The sequence below is a fragment of the Rhinoderma darwinii genome, chromosome 1 (assembly GCF_050947455.1).
Source record: "Rhinoderma darwinii isolate aRhiDar2 chromosome 1, aRhiDar2.hap1, whole genome shotgun sequence".
Lineage (NCBI taxonomy): Eukaryota > Metazoa > Chordata > Amphibia > Anura > Rhinodermatidae > Rhinoderma > Rhinoderma darwinii.
In genome coordinates, this window is record NC_134687.1 from 480,877,288 (window position 1) to 480,899,371 (window position 22,084).

Sequence of the window (22,084 nt, forward strand, 5' to 3'; positions counted from 1 at the left end):
CCACTGCCAGGGGTTCTATTGCAAGGGAAAATAATAACGGGGTGAGTGGGCATCCCCGACGAGTACCACGTCCCAATAAAAAGGAGTCAGATATATCCAGATTCGTTCTCACCCTAGCACAAGGTCCCTCATATAGGAGGCGAACAAGAGCCAAAAATCTTGGACCAAAATTTAACCTGTAAAGGAGCATCCAAAGATACCGCCATTCAACTGAGTCGAAGGCTTTATATGTATCCAGAGAGAGAATGAACCCTGGAGATACATCACTTCCCGCCGCATCAATATTCAGGAACAGTCTATGGATGTTAATGTCTGTACCCTTCCCCGGCATGAAGCCCGTTTGATCAGGGTGAACTAAAAACAATATAATCTTCTTTAATCTATTGGCAAGGATTTTGGCCAGTATCTTTACATCTGAATTAATAAGTGAAATAGGACGATAGGAGTCCGGCAGAGTAGGGTCCTTCCCTGGCTTCAACAACACCACAATAAGTGCCTCCTGCATAGAGCGGAAACTCAAAAGCACTAGAATAGACGTCATGAAGTCTCGGCACCAGAGTATCACTATTGGCCCTATGCCATTCACCCCACAGTCCATCAAGTCCAGGAGTTTTGCCCGAAGGTAATGACTGAATAGCGGTTTCTATTTCTTCAACAATAATCAGGCTATCTAACTCAATTGCCTGAGCGGCCGACAGACGCCATAAGGGAAGTGGTTGTAAAAATTGCTCTTTATTACTTATTGGACCACAACATTTTGAGCTATATAGCGCAGAATAGAAATAAAAAAATACCTGACTTATCTCCTTCAGGGTAGTAAGTAATATACCCTCCAAGGAGAGAACGGATGGAATGGACATACAGGGACGTTCTGACCACGACAGATATCCCAGGAGTTTACCGTTCCTATCGCCAAATTCAAATACGGATGCCTCGGTAGCCAGCACTCGTTTTTTTAGTCTGCTCAGTATGCAGATGAAGCAACTCCCTTTGGACTCTTGCCCATTGGCTCTTGGTGTCAGGTTGGGGATTCGTAATATACTCTTGCTCAGCCCTTTGGACCTCGCATGTCTGGAATCTCTCTTTCTTTTTCCTTGGAGGTTTTCCTATATTAGCCACCCCTGCTATAAATGCTCCCCTCATTGTAGCTTTGTATGTGTCCCACACAGTCAGCGTGTCTGAATGGGAGGAGTTGTTCTCCCAATAGACTACGTGAGAGGCTGAAACCTATGATATGACCTCAGGATATGACGCCGGATGTAGCCTCCAGACCTTAGAGTCAATGGGAGTTACAGTTGAAAATGTTAGAAGAGCTGAATGATCTTATGTACCCCTGGGAGTATGAGTAATGGAAGTAACTGCAGGCAAGAAATCCCCCGAGGCTATGGCAAGATCAATCCTAGAGAACGATTTGTGAGTAGATGAGTATAATTTGTCTGTCGGAAATTTCCATCACCACAAATCAGTGAGACGGAGTTAAGATAAGTAGATGCCTGATCTGACCCTACCGTACGATCTGCCGACGCATCCGGTACTACATTGAATTTGCCCATACACAGAACCGGACACACCGGAAACTGACTATTTCTTAGCCACGAAATCCAGCCGTGCAGGTTCCATAGGTGGAGGGACATATAAGTTGATAATATTGAAAACTGAACCATGAATCGAGCAGTGCATAATAATATATCGACCAAAATTATCACAGGTCACCTGCAGCACCTCCAGATGCAAACTCCTGGCTATTAGGAGCGATACCCCCCGCGAATAGTTAGAGTATGAGGAGTGATATCTCCTCGCTATCCGTGCACGTTTAAGAGCCAGTACCTTTTGGCCGGTTAAATAAGTCTCCTGTAAACATATGATGTGTGGGGAATGTTTCTTCACGAAGTTAAAGACAAGGGCTCTCTTAAATTTAGAATTAAGCCCTCGAACATTCCAGCTTAGTACTTTAATTGAAGCCATAATGCATCCGGAGTTGATGCAGCAGCCCGAGACCACCAGCGGTCAGGTATCCTGGGAGGAGAAAAGACTAGAGCACAAAATTCACACCAACAAATATCAGTAGCATATAAAACAGGACAATACAATCAATACTAGCCCCTGAGTACCCCCTGTTAGACACTAAACTAGCTAAGTGCAGACCTTTACTCTGTAACTACAGAACTACTAGAGAACAGTGGTCCCTGACTAAACTAACACGTACTACACCAGTACCGTCCCGAGACCTGACTCCTTTAAAGGGATAATATTATATCAAACCTATCACAAATTAAAACCTAGCATTAAAGCATACAGTGAAGGAAATAAGTATTTGATCCCTTGCTGATTATGTAAGTTTGCCCACTGTCAAAGACATGAACAGTCTAGAATTTTTAGGCTAGGTTAATTTTACCAGTGAGAGATAGATTATATTTTAAAAAAAACTGAAAATCACATTGTCAAAATTATATATATTTATTTGCATTGTGCACAAAGAAATAAGTATTTGATCCCTTTGGCAAACCAGACTTAATACTTGGTGGCAAAACCCTTGTTAGCAAGCACAGCAGTCAGACGTTTTTTGTAGTTGATGATGAGGTTTGCACACATGTTAGATGGAATTTTGGCCCACTCCTCTTTGCAGATCATCTGTAAATCATTAAGATTTCGAGGCTGTCGCTTGGCAACTCGGATCTTCAGCTCTCTCCATAAGTTTTCGATGGGATTAAGGTCTGGAGACTGGCTAGGCCACTCCATGACCTTAATGTGCTTCTTTTTGAGCCACTCCTTTGTTGCCTTGGCTGTATGTTTCGGGTCATTGACGTGCTGGAAGACCCAGCCACGAGCCATTTTTAATGTCCTGGTGGAGGGAAGGAGGTTGTCACTCAGGATTTGACGGTACATGGCTCCATCCATTCTCCCATTGATGCAATGAAGTAGTCCTGTGCCCTTAGCAGAGAAACACCCCCAAAACATAATGTTTCCACCTCCATGCTTGACAGTGGGGACGGTGTTCTTTGGGTCATAGGCAGCATTTCTCTTCCTCCAAACACGGCGAGTAGAGTTAATGTCAAAGAGTTAATGCCAAAGAGCTAAATTTTAGTCTCATCTGACCACAGCACCTTCTCCCAATCACTCTCAGAATCATCCAGATGTTCATTTGCAAACTTCAGACGGGCCTGTACATGTGCCTTCTTGAGCAGGGGGACCTTGCGGGCACTGCAGGATTTTAATCCATTACGGCGTAATGTGTTACCAATGGTTTTCTTGGTGACTGTGGTCCCAGCTGCCTTGAGATCATTAACAAGTTCCCCCCGTGTAGTTTTCGGCTGAGCTCTCACCTTCCTCAGGATGAAGGATACCCCACGAGGTGAGATTTTGCATGGAGCCCCAGATCGATGTCGATTGACAGTCATTTTGTATGTCTTCCATTTTCTTACTATTGCACCAACAGTTGTCTCCTTCTCACCCAGTGTCTTACTTATGGTTTTGTAGCCCATTCCAGCCTTGTGCAGGTATATGATCTTGTCCCTGACCTCCTTAGAAAGCTCTTTGGTCTTGCCCATGTTGTAGAGGTTAGAGTCAGACTGATTAATTCAGTCTGTGGACAGGAGTCTTTTATACAGGTGACCATGTAAGACAGCTGTCTTTAATGCAGGCACCAAGTTGATTTGGAGCGTGTAACTGGTCTGGAGGAGGCTGAACTCTTAATGGTTGGTAGGGGATCAAATACTTATTTCTCTGTGCACAATGCAAATAAATATACATAATTTTGACTATGTGATTTTTATATATATATATATATATATATATATATATATATATATATATATATAAACTAGCTCTCACTGGTAAAATTAACCTAGCCTAAAAATTCTAGACTGTTCATGTCTTGACAGTGGGCAAACTTACAAAATCTTCAAGGGATCAAATACTTATTTCCTTCACTGTATAACATCTAATGCAGATTCTTGTCCATTAGAAAACTGTTCAATCAGGAGGAGAAGCTCTGCCAGGAGCATTCGGTGCAGCCTCCGCCCATGCCAGGGCCTCAGTCGAGGACAGAATTTGGCAGGATACAGCATGGCATATCTATATCCCTTCTCCCGCAGTTTCTTACAGACTTCTGTGAATTGGACCCGTTTCCTCCTTATATTAACCGAGAAATCCGGGTATATGGAGATCCGTTGAGAGTTGTATAGGATGGTTCCCTTATTCCTTGCCGCCTGTAAGATAGCATCCCTGTCTCTGAAGTATAACATGAGTGTGAGCAATGGACGTGGAGGCCCATCCGGAGGAACCATACGTGCAGGGACCCTGTGCGCTGCTCAATGGTAAAAAAGGCAGAGAAGTTCTCAACAGCCAGGGTATCTTTTAGCCATTGTTCCAGGAATTTGACCGCGTCCATACCCTCAGGTTTTTCTGGCAATCCCACAACACGAATGTTATTGCGTCAAAGACTATTTTCCTCTGCTCGCATCTCCTCAAATCTGCAACTTGAGCCGGAATAGGGTGTAAAGTGTCTTCCACCCCAGAGATTCTGCGCTCATTTTCAGTAGTACGTTTGCAAATTTTCTGCATATCATGCCTCAGTATAACAAAATCCTGACGCAGTTCATCCACTTTGGTAACAAGCTTAGACTGACATCAATTGATAGCCGCCAGCAATTCTGCTAATCCATCCAATTCTGCAAATATATCGATATGTCAGGAGGAGACAGGCTGGTCTTGTGGGGGCAGTAGTCTCGGTGGACTTAGGGATCCACCAAACATTGATAGAGAAGGATCAGGAGATGCAGGTAACCGCAAAGGTCTGAAAAACTGCTCAAGTTTCTTTGCCGCATGAGCTTTGATTTTAGATATGTTGGCACCTGAAGGACCAGCATCTAGGTCATCCAGGGAGTGAAATGTAGGATCTTCCATCAGAGAGGGGGGGGGGGGACTTACCAGGGACTTACTCTTCCCTTTCTTTCCCCTATTACGTTCCATAGTATAAGCACTAGATTCCAGAGTGTTCACAAACTGTTGGAGAAACAGGGGTGGAAGGGCAAGCCAGTAGTTGGTATAATGCAATAGAGAAGCGTGTGCGGCGCCCAAAGCAGAGTGTCCAGTGTATCTACACCCTTATACATGCAGCAGTAGCTGACACCACACAGTCTCGGATTGCGGTTATCCCAAGAGCTTGAGAGGGTTCCCGGATCGGTGCAGCCACAGATAGTAGCGTGCGATGGAGGAGGGAAGGCCCCCTCCCTCACCTACCTCCCAGCCAGAAGAAAGTACCCTTTATCGGGTGATGTGGGCAGTCCTCAGGGCCCTTCAGCCAGCACCCTCTGCAAGTGCAATTCACAGTGTAAGAGACCGCACCTTGTCAGTCGTCTGTGCTCCCAGATCTCCTCAGCCGTCCATCATGCACCAACCAGAAATGCCGTGCCTCGCTCCGTTGCCGGCTGTAATCCGGTGTATTAGATCCCACACCACAAATCGTTTCGCTGGTGGAGCGTAAATGGTCGCCTCTCACTGTGCGTCGCCTAAATCTGCAGGGTGGCTGTGATATTTCCAGGATAAGGATTTAGGGGACTCAGGAGCTCCGTGAAGCACATCTGCTCAGTCAGACATCAGGCCACGCCCCCAGAATATGTATGTTTAATGGGGATGGATGAATAAAGAAGATATTAAAAAGGATACTACAGTAGTCCCACCAACGAAACTTCCCACTTACTGGATTACAGTGTAAGCAGGTCAAATTTTGTCTTTTTTTTTTTATCATATGTGCTCCGCTGCTACCTTCCCCTGTACCCCCCCCCATAACTATTCCATTCTACTCTGATTAACCCTAGGCTGTATAGGGTATTGAAAACAGACCTCCCCATGTGTAAACGTACACATAATAATGTTAATTGGGTAATGTTGTTCCTTTGTTGTGATTGGGTCAGGATGTTCCAATATAATGTTTTTTTTGTTTTTTTTCATACTGATTTTTTTTTTTCTCTTTTTCTTTTTTTGGAATATGTTTGCCAGTCTGTGGTTATTAGTTTTTTTTTGGGGGGGATTGTTTTTTTATTTTTGTTTTTTCTCGTGGAAATTGAGAAATGTGATTGAGAAGAGAGTACGGAAAGAGGAAGGGAAAGAAAAAAAGTGAAGCAAAGGGGGAAGGGAAACATTAGGAGGAATGGAATATTGGAGAAAAAATATAACAAACTCTATGGAGCTAATCCTGATGTCCCTAAATGTTAGAGGCCTGAATTCGCCACAGGAGCGATTTCTGGCCTGGAGAGAAGCCTATGAAAGAAAGGTGGGCATCCTATTGTTGGAAGAAACACACTTAGTAAAGAAAAATGTATCCAGATTTTCCAATAAGAATTAGCCTTCTATATTTCATATTACTAGTAATAAGAAAAAAACAGGGGCCCTTACAGCAGTTAATAAATCGGTTAGGTTCAAAATGAATAAGGTAGAATGTGATAAAAACTAAAGCTGTATGATAATTATTTATTAATGCAGTGTTTAATAAATAATATACACTATAGTATAGTAGGTTTGTTTGCCTCTAATAAAGGCCAACATAAATTTGATATTCTTCTCACTAAGGTTCTTGAATGTGCCACGGGTAATATTATAATAGGTGAAGACTTTAATGCAATTGTTAACCCTAATCTCGATGTGTCCAATAATAAATTACCAAAACGTACTGATATAAAAGATATACTAATTTATAAAAAGATGCATGATATCTGGCGATATTTACATGATTCTGAGTGAGACTACAAATTTTTTTCAAGTCTACATAAAACATGCTCCAGAATCCAATTTCTTTTTAGTGGATTGAAAACTTTTGCAACATATTAATATCCATTTCCTACCAATAACCTGGTCAGACCACTGTCCTTGGATACAAGGCCCTATACCGCCAATAGCTCGGGATGGAGAATGAATCACCGTTTATGAAGATTAAAGAAAAAGGACCTAGAGGTTTCTATATGGGAATTATTTAAGTTAAATAATACACCAGAGATATCATCAGCAACTCTGTGGTGTGCACATAAAGCCAGCATTAGGGGGATTTGCATTCAACAACAAGCTTCAAAACTTGATAACACAATTAAGTACACTTGAACCACAACATAAAAGGAACCCAACAGATACTACGCAGCATGACATTGTCTCAACTCGTCTTCAAATACAAACTTTGCTAATAAAGGAATTTAGTGAGAATGTAAGAAATACTAAATCTAAATTCTACGCTCTGGGGGATAAGCCAGGCAAAATGCTGCGTAATAAGATAAGGAAGCAAAAAGGAGATTGAAAGATAAATAAAATACAGAACTCTAAAGGAGAGACTTTATATGATCCCCAAAAAAACAAAAAAGAATGGATGTCTTCGCAGACTATTATTACAACTCATATAATTTGAAGGATGAGGATAAGTTATTGCATCCAACAAATAATTCCATCAACCGTATCTTAATTCATTACATCTTCCCGAAATTGATGATCAGAGATACAGACTAAATACAGAAATTATGACCTTGGATGTAAAGACTGCAATAAAATCCCCTAGTGAGTATAAGGCACCAGGGCCAGATGGGTTCCTGAACGAATGCTATCGGAAATTTAACAGTGTATTGACTGCATATCTTACGATCTTATATGGTTTTAGTCGTGGGGGGCGGCGGGACGGGACGGACGGTTCCGAAGAAAATGCTGAAAGCAAGGATAATCACTATTTAAAAATTAAAGAAAAATCATCTGCTTCCAGAGACCAATATCACTCCTTAATGGAGACTTAAAACATTTTCCTATTGTACTGGCAAAGAGATTAGGGTCTGTGCTGGAGTCGATCATCTCGCCAGATCAGATGGGCTTCATGCCAAAAAAGCAAACCCAAGATGCCACCAGAAGAGTGGTTCAGCTGGGTGTTCTGTCTGGTTCCCCCAGTCACTCTTATTGCTTGACGCTGAAAAAGTGTTTGCTAAAGTGCACTGGGTTTCCTCAGATCCATCCTGGTTAAGTGTGGTTTCTCCGGGTTTCTACTAAATGCAATATGTTCTCTTTATACGTGCCCAACTGCAAGAGTTTTTAACTCGAGAGAATTTAATATTACAAACGGCACCTGTCAAGGATGTCCTTTATCATCCCTAATCTTTAATCTTACAATTGAACCATTGGCGCAGTCAGAATGAGTAAAGGTGTTCATGGTATTAGAAGTGGTCTATGGAATTTAGTCATAGGATTGTATGCAGATGATATAATTTCATGTACAGATCTCGTTGCATCTCTAACCAGTTTTAAATGGGGGTGATTGGAGCATACTCGAGGGTATCATACTATAAACTTAAAGAGGTTGTCCACTACCGGACAACTGATGACCTATCTAAGAGATAGGTCATCAGTATATGACCTGTGGGGCTCCGACACCCAGACCCCGCACCGATCAGCTGTTCCGGATGACATTGCACAGTATGTCATTGCACAGTATGCAATGTACGGAGCCGAAAGCAGTTGGCTCCGTACATTGCATAGTGGACGTGCTGCAGAACTGCAGCTATGCTCCTATTCACTTGAATAGGAGCAGAACTGCAGTACTGCAGCTCGGCCGCTATGCAATGCACAGAGCCAACTGCTTCCGGCATGGACGTCCGCAGCTGGAGCTGCTGATCGGTGCGGGATCCAGGTGTCGGACCCCCACAGATCATATACTGATGACCTATCCGGTGAATAGGTTATCAGTTGTCCGGTAGTTGACAACCCTTTTAATGAATCTAAATGTCAATTAATGTTCATTCAAATGCAGAACTATCTTCTGTAATAAGAACTAGTTTTCCCTACTCATGGGTCAAGGATGGGTTCCCCTATCTAGGTATTCAAATTTCATCCTTATTGCCTAGATTTATTAAGTTAAACGCTCTTAAACTAATCGAGAGAACGAAACAAGAAATTTCAAGACTAATGAAAATCTTCTTTTCCTGGATAGCTAAAATAAATAAAGTAAAAAATGAACATTTTACCAGTAATATTATATATTATGAGATGCATACCACTATCTTTTCCAAAATCTACAATTGGGGAGCTGCAAAAAAATAATCCTATATTTTATTTGGGGGCCAAGAGGGCCAGTATTGCTAGGACAACGCTATTTAGGCTGTCTGGCTGAGGAGGAATGGGAGTACCAGATTTAGCCATGTATCAAAAAGCAGTCTTATTAAACCCTGCTATAGCCTGCTGGGAGGAGGGAACACAGCTTGGATGGGTCCAACGAGAACAAGTTAAAGTTTCCTCTTTTAAGCAACTACTAATATATTACCTTCTGGGTATCAAGTATGTTACCATCAAATTAGAAGCGACAAAGGTTCTTATAAATATGTGGAGAAATATTGTGGTTCTAAATAGATGCATTAGTATTAAAGGCAGTCTCCCACCAGAATGTCTGTATTAAAAGCGCATCCGTGCACTTTACTCGGCGCATTCGCAGTACGATATTTCTGCTCTCCATTCTAATCGGCAGTTAAGAACAGGGGCATGCGCGCGTTAAACAGTACGGGGCTGGGCATGAACACGTCGAATACGCTGCCTGGCCCCAGTCAATCAATGTAAGAAGGGACGGAGGGGCGTTGAACTGGGGAGCGACGGAAGAACATTTAGGAGCAACGGTGATGCCCTCGTTGCTCCTAAATGCTTATTAGCATAAAGTTAATAAAATGGATTTCTCTACAAAGGAGGCAGTAAGCAGAAAATGAAAATAAACGTTAGAAACAGGTTAGTCTCCTCTACAATACCCTGTTACTAATTTAATACGGACATTCTGGTGACCATCTCCCTTTAAGCTTCACGATTTTAATATAGACTATTTCTGTGATCTTATAACGGAGCTGATACTTCATTCTTGGTTAACCGCAGGAATATGTTTACTGCAGGATATCGTAGTGGATCGGCAGCTCCTGCCATTTAGGGTCCTTTTTGCAAAATACAATATGCCAACATCTGCTTTCCTTCGATACCTACAAATTGGGGAAAATGGGAAGTTCACCTCCGGGGATGGTGAGATTAAATGTGTTTATTAATTGTCAGTCCAAAAGGAAGGGTGGAATCTCTATTATATATAAGGAAATTATGTTGTTTAAGTCGAAAGGTAAAATGAATTGTATGATAAGTTGGGAGAAGGATCTTGGGAAGATATTTCCGCTTCGGTGTTGGCATCGAGCAATGAGACGATCGGCTGAAACATCATATTGTATTAATCATCTTGAAGGGATTCATAAATTACAGCTAAGGTGGTATTTAACCCCGGTGAGACTGGCTAAATCATACCCTGACTATTCAAATCTGTGCTGGCGCAATTGTAATGCAGAGGCTACTCTGTTGCATGGTTGGTGGGAATGCCCCAAGATAATGAACTTCTAGAGATATGTTTTTTGTAGGTCTCTAGGGTATGCTTTAAACATGACTCCCCTAGGCCGAAAGTTGATAGGTTTGCAGCAGATTTTTTTTCAGCTGCTAGATCCTTAAGGGGGGTTTTACACTGGGCGATTATCGTGCAGACAAGCGTTCATATAATGCTCATTGCCGATAATTGCCCTGTGTAAACAGGGCAGCGATCAGCAGATGAACAAGCAAACGCTCCTTCATCTGCTGATTGTATCGTTTTAAAAAAGTAAAAGATTATCATTGTCGGCAGCACATCGCCCTGTGTAAACAGGGAGACGCGCTGCCGACATGATGATAATGTATGGGGACGAGCGATCGGAGTAGCGACCGCTCGCCCCAATGGATAGCTCCGTGTGACAGGAGCAAACGAGCGCCTATCAACGATGTCTCGTTGTTCAGCGCTCGCTGCACCGGCTGAGTGTCGGCCGGTGTAAAAGGCCCTTAAGTGGCATACTACTGGAAGTCAGAACTCATTCCTACCGGAGACAAATTATTAAGTAAAACGAATCAGTATTATCTATATGAAATCTATACGGATCAAGGTTGGGTTTATGTAATTAGGGACCTTGAGTTTAAATGGGCCCGCTGGACCAAAAATCCACCTGTTACGTGGTTTTTTTAATGTTGTGTTGGTATTTTGTTTTGGTTTAGCATGTGCTGCAGACACTAAAGAGGCATTTTTTATGTCAGTGTAATGTTTGTATGTTTTGGCGCTTTTGAGTGTATTAGTGCTGTCGTGGAAGTCAATGGCTCAAAATATATTAGACTGAAATTTAGATGAGTGTGCCAATAGACACTCACGCCAGGGACTTTATCCAGCATCCTAATCAGGATATTTAATACCGATATATATCGAGAGAGGAGAAAAAACACACAGACGCTGCTGATATGCTCAAAATACTCCTCTGGAGGTTTATTACCAAACTTCACTATAATAATAATAATATTCAAATGGGGTGTAGACTTGAGGTTAACCAATCAGAGGCAATGTGACAATAATTCTTATTCAGCCAATTACAGACATACGATACATTCCAGATACATCATTATAATTCTTCACACATCAGGTTTGCAGGTGGCCTTATCTCTCTTGGCTAGAATGTTTCTGTAAGATGGGGGAGGCATTCCCACAAGCCTATTTGCCACCCTCCCATCTCACTCCCTGTGCCTTCTCTGCAAGCTACGTATGGGAGCCAAGGTCAAAGATAAAACATACGAAATCAACATTACTTGCTGTAATGACAGGGATAGGGAAACAGACAAGTGAGCCCTAATCTACCCGCCACTCAGTCCCTGCCTACTTGCAACGACCCGCCCTAGGCGACGGGGTACAACTGGGCGACGGTCCCTACACTCAATAAGTGCACGACAGACAACAGACAAGGAAACACAGAACAAAGGGAAACGGGGCAGTTGCCCACGGCAACACCGTGAGCAACAAGAGTGGTAAACGAGCCGAGTCAAACCAGGAGAGTACGAGGTACCAAATGCAGAGCAGGAGAGTAGTCCATAAGCCAGGGTCAATACGAAGCAGGGACAAGTAGTTCAAGAAGCTGCAGCAGGGCCAGGAAACCAACAGAGAAGAATCACAAGCAAGGAGGAACAGGAAAGGCAGGTATAAATAGACAGAGGGCGGGAGCTAGCTCCGTCTGGCCAGGCTGTGATAGGCTCTCCCACTCCTAAGCCTGCCATCCTGAGTGGTGGAAGATGGAGTCAGTCTCACAGACATAGAAGCAGGTGCAGACTGATTACCTATGGGCGTGGATACAGAAGCTGTGCCTGGCAGATCCTTAACACTTGCGTTAAAGGAACAATGTCTTTCTTATTCACTACAAAAGAACCAAGATTGGAACTCCAGACAAGATGGCTGCTGCACGAAACGAAATCATTTAAACATTATTATAATCACTTTCACATAATACATATCTTAGTAATTCGGCATCCTGCTTGATAATTCATAATGTAATTTCATACAGAGAATATAAGCAAATAAACCATCCTTCACAGTGCTAATAAAAGAAAAAATTGATGAAAAAAGAAGCATAGAGTGTTTAATGACGTTTTCTTATAATGTATTCACTGGTGAGTGAGGTACGTGTGGTGCTTTGTATCTTGCCAGTTTCTATGGTACTACAGTAATTAACACTTAAAAGCTGCTAGGTGCGCTAACATTGTCTTTATGCATCAGAATGATTTTCTTCTTAATTGATATTCATGCAGAATGTATTTGCATAAAATATTATTGGACCTGGTGAACAAAATAGCTTATAGAAGATTGCAAATAGATTGTTCTTTTCCTCATAATGTCTTGTCACTTAAAGAGAACATTTAAGTGATTCGCAATTATAGAAAATTGTAGTCATAATGGATAGCATTTGAATATATATCTTAAAATTCATAAAATATGTTTTTATGCTTAAATTCCTATATGAGTTCCAGTATCTTTAATCAGCAGGATATGGGGTCGTTATCTGAAGGTTTAATGGCTATTTACAATATTATATGTAGCATTCTTCTAGTCAAACTTTTAATAAGCTTCTGAGAAGTAAGGATAAGGCCTATTTACGCGGGACAACAAACGGCCAAACAAGCGTAGGTAAGAACGCTCATCCACGATCATTGCCCTGTGTAAGCATGGCAGAGATCAGCCAACAAACGAACAAACAATATGCTGCCCCTAATATGCAAACTGGATGGGGACGATCGATCATATTAACAATCGTTTGTCACCATACAGTTTGCATCGGCCCGTGTAAAAGGGCCTTTAATTCATCAATCAGCGCTCATTATGGGCAGAAATCTGCCCATGAAAAACCAGTTTTATTCTTGCGTTCCTTGCAATGAAATTATATTAATTTCCTTTGTTTACTCCTTTTTTTTTGGTAGTTCAAGTCTTACTGCAAGAGCTGCATCCAGGCGTTACATAGTTACATAGTTAGTACAGTTGAAAAAAGACACATCCATCAAGACATGTGCCTCATTTTAGCTATTGGGGTAGGGGATCTTTTTTTAATAGGTTGATCAAGCCATATAAGGGTATCTGTCAAGACGATGTCCAAAAGTGGGCACCCCCTGTCACCCAGCTTTATCTTTTTGTAAGTTCTAGAATTGGACCTTGGATTTTTGTCACCAGTGTGAAATCGCCTATATTCCAGTATAGTGTCTTTCCATAAGTCATAAGTAACTACTAGAGTAAGGTGTTATTCACACAAAGGTGTTTCTCGTCGGTGTGCTGTACGTTTGTGCTGCACACTGACCCATGCAATTAAATGTGAACGAGAGCAGAAAGCCGGTGCAAAGAGCTGTTTGTTTATTAAAGGGCCTGTCCATTTTTTTGACAAACCATTTAAATGCGACAATGAGCTGTTTGCAGGAGGTTCTACCGCTGGTACTCCCCATGATTATCTACTATTGGCAGGGGAAGCGACCCGTAAGTTCTAATTTTTGACTCTTTAGTGGAAATTAAGCATTACACAGCACCCATGGAAATCAATGGGCTGCCCATGTAATGCATGCACAATCTGGGTTTGCCAATGGTAGAGCCATTGTTTGAAGAGGCTCAAATCTAGTTAATACAGCGGTGTCTTGAGTGGGGGACTGTAGTCTAAATTTGATGGGGTCATCTATACAATTGAACTTTAACTGGTGCATGAAAAATAAGATGCCTCGGCTCCATAGTCTGTCATTCGGATTGTGGGGCAAACTGACTTAATTTTTCATAACAGGGTGGTTATACAATAAAAAAAAAAATGTTAATGGCAGCGTTTCAATGGTCCAATTTCTGTAAGCTTTTATTTTATTTTATTTCCATAGAACCGCAAACTCGCTCACATTTAGGAAATTGGACCCTTGATATGTTATGTTTGTATTTGTGCACTGTACAAACAATGGCTGGCCAAATTTGAGCAGTCCGCTATGGAAAAATCATTGTCTTCATTCGATCTGCGTGTCTTGTTTTATGACAAATTTTATGTGTTTATAGGTTACAATGGGATCACATTAAGTAAGTGCATGAAGCGGGGTCATACACCATGTCATCATGCGTGTCCAAGAGGGCTTCTTCTGAGAGGTCCATTCTGCAAGATGACCATGAAACATCAAGTCAGCCTCATATTGTCTGTAGTTTCTCCGCGCTGAGTTTAGACCTAGGGATGGAATCCGTTATCGTGGTCACAGAATATGATTCCAGCATCTCTGAAAGAGACCATGGCCAAAATGGACAAACTGGGCAGCAGGTGGAAGAACCTAAGGACTGCAATGAATTGCCTGATTTTCATAGACTTACTGAAAGTGGATTTATAACGGAAGGGGTTTTAAAAGAAAATAAAGATCAGAGAGCCAAACTCAACATGACCAATAGGAAACTTTCACTTCAAGAACGTTCTCCATCTGCTCAGGCTCCAAATGATGATGTAGGCATGAATGGACGATATATTTACCCATCTCTTCCATATTCTCCCGTGACATCACCGCAGTCTTCTCCACGTTTGCCACGGAGGCCAACAATTGAGTCAAACCGGGTTTCCATTACGGGTTTTCAGGTATGCCTTTTGGCACTTTCACAATCCTCTACGTTATAATAATTTAATAATTGATAACCGATAGCAAGCAGAATGAACTAAATGGTGCTAGAAAAGTAACTAATATATCTGGACGAACGTAGTTTATGTTGGTATACAGCTTGAGACTGGATTATAGAATAAATGCATAAGTGTCTTTGTGTTTGCCCATATGTTCAAGTAGTGGTGTGGCACATAATTGTACCATCACTACTCTGGAATTTTTTTTCTCAAATGCACATCATTTTGCTGTGATTTTGTTCTTTAAAATGCTGTTTTAGGAAATCCTTCTAGAACTACTTCTATAGATAAACCGTGACCAGGGTTTTTACACGCCTATACAATGGGGAAATCCTGCAATAAAAAAAAAATCTAAGAATAGGGCACGTTCACTACAATATACATGTGATCACGGTGGTAAAATACAGCAAAGACTGAAGATAGACAAGTTCCCTTCAACTGTTTTCAGGACATGAGGTGGAATAAAGAAGAGGAAACTATCCTGCAAGTTGCACCAAAGACATCATACAGCGTGCGCCATTATCATTAATTTGTCTCATAAAACCATGCATGTTACGTCTATATTGATATAACTTCCCTAATGTTTTATCATTTATTTATTTTTAATCATTTTGTATGCATTTGTTCCCCCTAAACTGCATTATATTGTGGTTTTCCTGGTGTTTTACCCTTAAACTGCAAGGAGAAAAAACCGCAGCACTGAAAACTGCATGTAAATAAAATCAGGGTTTTTCCTAGTAATAGTTCTTCTTCACCAAAACACACAAAGGCAGCAGAGAAAACCACATGTATTAACAACGCCATGTGTGTATAGTGAGAGGAAAAGGGCGGGTGTAGAATAAAATAAAAAATGTTTTAGTTTAAGAGGCTCTGTCACCACATAAGTGCCCTGTCTCCTATATAAGAAGATCGGCACTATAATGTAGGTGACAGTAATGCTTTTTTATTTAGAAAAACGATCTATTTTAAACCACTTTATGAGTGATTTTAGCTTTATTCTAATGAGTTTCGTAATGGCCAAGTGGGCGTGTTTTACTTTAGACCAAGTGGGCGTTGTACAGAGGAGTGTATGACGCTGACCAATCAGTGACCAATCAGCGTCATACACTTCTCTCCATTCATTTACACTGCACTAGCGATATAGTTATATCGTTATGTGCAGCCACATACACAAACACTACTGCAGTGTCCTGATAATGAATATACATCACTACTAGCCTGGACGTGATGTGTATTCAGAATCCTGACACTTGATCCTGATTACGATGTAACCTGTCATTTCAAACGAGATTACGCCTACCTTGCTGTAAATCCCACAGACGCTACAGACATGTCAGGATTCTGTATAAACAACACGTCCAGGCTGGTAGTGATGTATATTCATTATCAGGACACTGCAGTAATGTTAGTGTATGTAGCTGCACATAACGATATAACTATATCGCTAGTGCAGTGTAAATGAATGGAGAGAAGTGTATGACGCTGATTGGTCAGCATCATACACTCCTCTGTACAACGCCCACTTGGTCTAAAGTAAAAACACACCCACTTGGGCATTAAGAAACTCATTAGCATAAAGCTAAAAATCGCTCATAAAGTGGTTTAAAATAGATCGTTTTTCTAAATAAAAAGCATTACTGTCACCTACATTATAGCGCCGATCTTCTTATATAGGAGATAGGGCACTTATAATGTGGTGACAAAGCCTCTTTCATTTTGTGTTGAGATTTCGGCTGCACCAAATGTAGTAAATAGAAATGCTTGACCTTTTGTCTTACATAGTCCCTCCTTATTTAACTAGCCTCTTTCTACCGCCAAAGTCCCTTTTTTAAGGGTTATGCAAACAAACAAAATTTGTCCATTGTACCTGTAATAATCTCTTTTGATTTCTTGTTTTAAAAAGGATTGTGTCCAGCTCAACCAGTACAAGCTTAAAGATGAGATTGGTAAGGTGAGTGCATGTGGTTCTCTGCCAGCGTCCTGCAGATTTCACTTTCTTTCCAGAAGCCTCAGTGGAATTGCGTATATCTGGGATGGATGTGCAGTCACTTAAGATTTTGACATTTCCTACATTTCATGTCCGTGTGCGTTGTGTATTGACATCAGTGTGCATTGCGTGTGGCATGCGTTTTTCACATCCGTGCAAGCACTTCTTCTTTTTTTTTTTTCAAATTAATTTCTCTGCTTTTTTATATAACTGATGCGTTAAACACGGACAGAACACTGATGTTGTCCGTGTGCTGTCCGTGGTTTTCACTCACCCATAGACTTCAACGGGCGCCTAGGTTTGCAAAAACACAGCAATATAGGACATGCAGTGAGTTTCACACAATGGAGACTCGCTGCATGTAAACTCACACATGACTGACTAGCCCCATTGAAATAAATGGGTCCGTGTGCTGTGAGTTATTTCATTGCACAGCACACAGACCAGTATTACGCTCGTCTGAATGAGCCCTTACGAATATGAACTCTGTTAAAATTCCGCTTTTGGGAGTGGATCTTAGGGGCTGCAATATAAAAGGAAAGCCTGCTGTCTACATTACACTATTACCAGAGTATATATTTGTTCATCATAGGAGGAATACTGAAACTATAGTAATTAATGTAATCTAATCTCATCGTGTCATTCTGATGGGTGTGTATATGTGTTCACACCCTACAATAAGGAAATGCAATGACGTATAAAGCATACACTATTCCAGAATGATAAAGAACTTGCTTCGTACTTTCATTTGTGAAAGCCAAAATGTTGCTCTATATTTTTTATATTGATTCACATGGCAGCAGTCGGAACACACTGCTGATAAATATATTTTAAATGAAATGCAAAGGAAGTAAGCAAAAATATTCATGGTTTGTCTTTAAATCCTTTGTTCTCGTGATTAGCGAGAATTCCAGTGGTAAGACTCCCACTGATCTTAATGTTATGGCATAGGGCCTGTTTACATCAGCGTCACCCTTCCATTCATGGGTTCTGTTAGATCTTTCCGTCTGAGGAACCCATGAATGGAAAGGCAAATGGAAACCATAGCTTCCGTTTGCATTACCATTGATTTCAATGGTACTGCTTCTGTTGCAAATGGTTCCCGTTTATTTCCGTTCTGTAAGGTTTCCGGGGTTTTTTTTGTGGAAACTGCGCAGTCAACTGGTTTCCATTTGCCTTTCCGTTCATGGAAAGATCTAACGGAACCCATGAACGGAAGGGTGACGCTGATGTGAACAGACCCATATCCTAGTGATCAGTTTGATCAGTTTCTTCTCCGTTTTTCAGTTCTTGGCTCTGGTTGCATGTATGTTTTTTTTTTTATATTATTATTTGGTAAAATCACATTCATATGGGATGCAAACGAATACAGTTAGGGTATGTTCACACTGAGTGTTTTCAGCCGTTTTTCAAGCCGTAAACGTCCCTAAAAATGGCTGAAAAATTGGAAGCAGAACGCATCCAAACATCTTCCCATTGATTTCAATGGGAAAAACAGCGTTCTGTTCCGATGGGGCGTTTTTTATGTGGCCGTTTTTCAAAACGGCCTCGTAAAAAAAGGCTGCGAAAAAGAAGTGCATGTCACTTCTTCAGCCGTTTTTGGAGCTGTTTTTCATAGACTCTATAGAAAAACAGCTCCAAAAACGGCCGTTAAAAACGCAGCGATAAATGCGACTTTGATTTAAAAAACTTTTGAAAATTAGGATCTGTTTTCCCTTGAAAACAGCTCCGTATTTTGAGACGTTTTTTTATTTTGTGTGTGCACATACCCTTAGGGTTCAGAAAAACAATGTGTCCCGACACTACTGTTATACCTCAGTGGGAAATATAACGAAACCTTTAGTCATAAACCAGTAGACTACATTATCATAATTAATACAACCCACAAATGGCTGCCTTTCATACAGTGTCTATGAAAAATATCCATTTGTTGTAGACTTTTTCTTGTTTTATTGTGGTACAATATTAAATCACAATGGATTAAAATATTTTTTTTTAACACTGATCAAAAGACTCAAAAAGGGGATTTCCATTTATTACAATTATTACATTCAAATTAACTTAGACATAACCATTTTAACCCTTCAAGTCAGTATTTGGCAGTAATTATAGGCTTGGCTTGATTCTAGGTCAGTTTTTGTTTAACTTTTCAAGGCTTAACAAGTTACATGGGGACCTTGAGTAAACGGACATCTTCAAGTTCAACCTCAAATTGGAAAAAGGTTGTAACGCTTTGGTTTAAATGCAGTATAAATAATATACAATGTATTATGCTTGTCAGTATTATCTCATGGGATGGGAAGGGGTTAAAAATTAACTTATACAGTTAGGCCCAGAATTATTTGGACAGTGACACAAGTTTGGGCATTTTAGCTGTTTACCAAAACATTGAATATACAGCTATATAATCAATATGGGCTTAAAGTGTGGACTCTGTCAGCTTTAATTTTATTCACATTGTAATTTGAGGAAGGGTTTAGGAATTACGGAATGTCTATTCACAATCTATGCACTTCGTTACTCTGTCTGTGGTAGTTACAGCAAAGGAAGCGTAATCTCGCGAGATTACGCGGTAAATGACAGGTTACAACGAGATCACGCTTCCGAGGCTGTAACTACCATAGAAACAGTAACGAAGTGCAGAAATGGTGAATAGACATTCCGTGGAATGTCTATTCACTGTCTAAACACTTCAGTATTGTTAATGTGTTCGTATAAGACAGCGCATAAGGATCTAGCAGGTTCCTTATGCTGTTGTGTAAATGAATGGAGAGGAGTGCATGATGCTGATTGGTCAGCGTCATACACTCCTCTGTACAACGCCCACTTGGTCTAAAGTAAAAATACGCCCGCTTGGGCATTAAGAAACTCATTAGCATAAATCTAAAAACGCTAATAAAGTGGTAAAAATAGATCGTTTTTTTAAATAAAAAGCATTACTGTCACCTACATTATAGCGCTCATCTCCTTATGTAGGAGATAGGACACTTATAATGTGCTGACAGAGCCTCTTTAAGACAAAACTTAAGGCAGAAAGACCCACAAACATGCAACAACTGAAGAAGCTGCAGTAAAGACCTGGCAAAGCATCACAAAGGAGGAAACCCTGCGTTTATTGATGTCCATGGGTTCCAGACTTCAGGCCGTCATTGTCTGCAAAGAATTCGCTACAAAGTATTAAAAAAAAAAAAAACACCTTTTATTTATGGTAATGTTAATTTGTCCAATTATTTTTGAGCCCCTGAAATGAGGAGGAGGTGTAGAAAAATGGCTGCAATTCCTAAACGTTTCACAGGATATTTTTGTTCAACCCCTTGAATTAAACCTGAAAGTCTACACCTCAATTGCATCTCAGTTGTTTCATTTCAAATCCAATGTGGTGGCATGCGGAGCCCAAATCATGAAGATTGTGTCACTGTCCAAATAATTCTGGACTTAACTGTATTTGCTCCAAACGTTAATTAATGTCTTGGACGTAGTTTGCATCCATACCCTGACTGGCACCTCTTCACTGAGTTGTTTGGAGCGTTGTAAAATTGACACACATAAGTGATCTACATTTCATTTACTGCATTAAAAATCTGAAACTATGTAGAGAACAATACAAGGGAATGAGGCTTTACAAAATTGGATTATGGGATTACTGTTTGAAATGCCAATTTTGAAAAAGGTTTGTTTGTTTTCATTCCTGCAGGGCTCATATGGAGTGGTGAAACTGGCATACAATGAAGATGATAACATGTACTATGTAAGTGGACACTACTATGTGATAAAACACTTTATGGAGAATAGCATAGTTCTCATATGTAATGTTTATCTAGATGATCTTTCACCTCCCCTGACATGTCTATTTTAGTAAATACTCGTATTCCCCATAAAACAACAATTATGAAACATAATTTCTTAGAACTTTTGTGTTTCCTCTACTATTCCTCCTAGAAACTTATGAATAAATTGACAACTGCTTGTTACCATTCCCCTTGTGAAAGAGGTGTGTCTTAACAGTCTCATTCTGCCAGCACTGATTGGATAGTGTCAGTTTATGTAGGGACACACCCCCAACTAGTAACACCCAGTTGTCAATTTATTGATACATTTCTAGGAGGAATAACAGAGAAACTGGGCAACGTAGAGTTCTAAGAAACAATGCTCCATACTTATTATTATTTTATGGGGAATGCAGTCATCTATTAAAACAGACATGTCCGGAGAGGCGACAGGTCTTCTTTACTGATTCTGCATAAGAGAATTTATGTGTGGCTGGGTATTATATGGGTTATGCCATAGTGTTCTTGGTAAGCAGGAGCTTTTTTTCTATGGTTCTATTATGTCTGGCATTTATTTGGGTTACGTATTAATGACACCTTTCCTGTGACAGTCAGCAAGTAAATATAACTTGTACGTTCTGTACTGTCTGGCACTATTATGATCACAGTCAGATATCTCAAGGACTGTGCTAAAGCAGGGGTGTATCTGCTGGGAAGTGTTGTGATGTCCTGGTCAGAGGAAATACTGAAATGTTTCTTTGAACTGTCTTTGTGTTAAAAGAAAAACAAATAAACCAGGAACAATTAAAATAAGAAAGCATAGATAAATAAAATAATTAGAATGATGAAGTACATGATACGGTTTTATGTTAGTATATTGCGTATCTATAATTCTCTTTTCATTTTAAAACAGGCAATGAAGGTTCTTTCAAAGAAGAAGTTAATGAGACAGGCTGGATTTCCACGTGAGTTTCACATGAAATTCGTGACTGTGTTCACTGATATAATACAGCGTCACATTCTTCTTTCCTTGCTAGTTCAGAATGTTTACGAGTTATGCAGGGTTTTAACTTCAACCCTTTTGTTGCTAGAGGTTTCTGAACATTTTGCACCTCTGTTAGGCAGCAATTACCATTCTTCTCCTGTCTGTTATTAACGTCTCCCATTTGTCCCTCACCTGCAATAGTGTATTGGCCAACTTAGATAGGTTAAGAGAGATATAAATGGCTGATATCAATCCCCTCGGACCTTGGGATTTGAAAACTCCTATCAACGGAAATTGTGAGAAGCTAACCCCTGACATCGGATGTTGGCTTTTGAGAGCATGACGTAGTTGTAAATATCTG

At 40.6% G+C, this 22,084-nt stretch overlaps 1 protein-coding gene across 5 annotated transcripts in view; it reads left to right on the forward strand.

Moving 5' to 3' along the window:
- Positions 1-22,084, forward strand: part of CAMKK2 (calcium/calmodulin dependent protein kinase kinase 2) — a 111,051-nt gene that overhangs the window by 42,378 nt on the left and 46,589 nt on the right. For 4 of the 5 annotated variants that reach the window (XM_075834478.1, XM_075834453.1, XM_075834460.1 and 1 more), the window contains exons 2-5: positions 14,387-14,945; positions 16,888-16,935; positions 20,666-20,719; positions 21,652-21,703. In XM_075834478.1, the coding sequence (XP_075690593.1) occupies positions 14,436-14,945; positions 16,888-16,935; positions 20,666-20,719; positions 21,652-21,703 (664 nt within the window). In that variant the 5' untranslated portion in view covers positions 14,387-14,435. Of the gene's footprint in view, positions 1-5,338; positions 5,713-14,386; positions 14,946-16,887; positions 16,936-20,665; positions 20,720-21,651; positions 21,704-22,084 lie in introns of those variants that run through there. The other variant, XM_075834469.1, reaches the window with a different exon arrangement.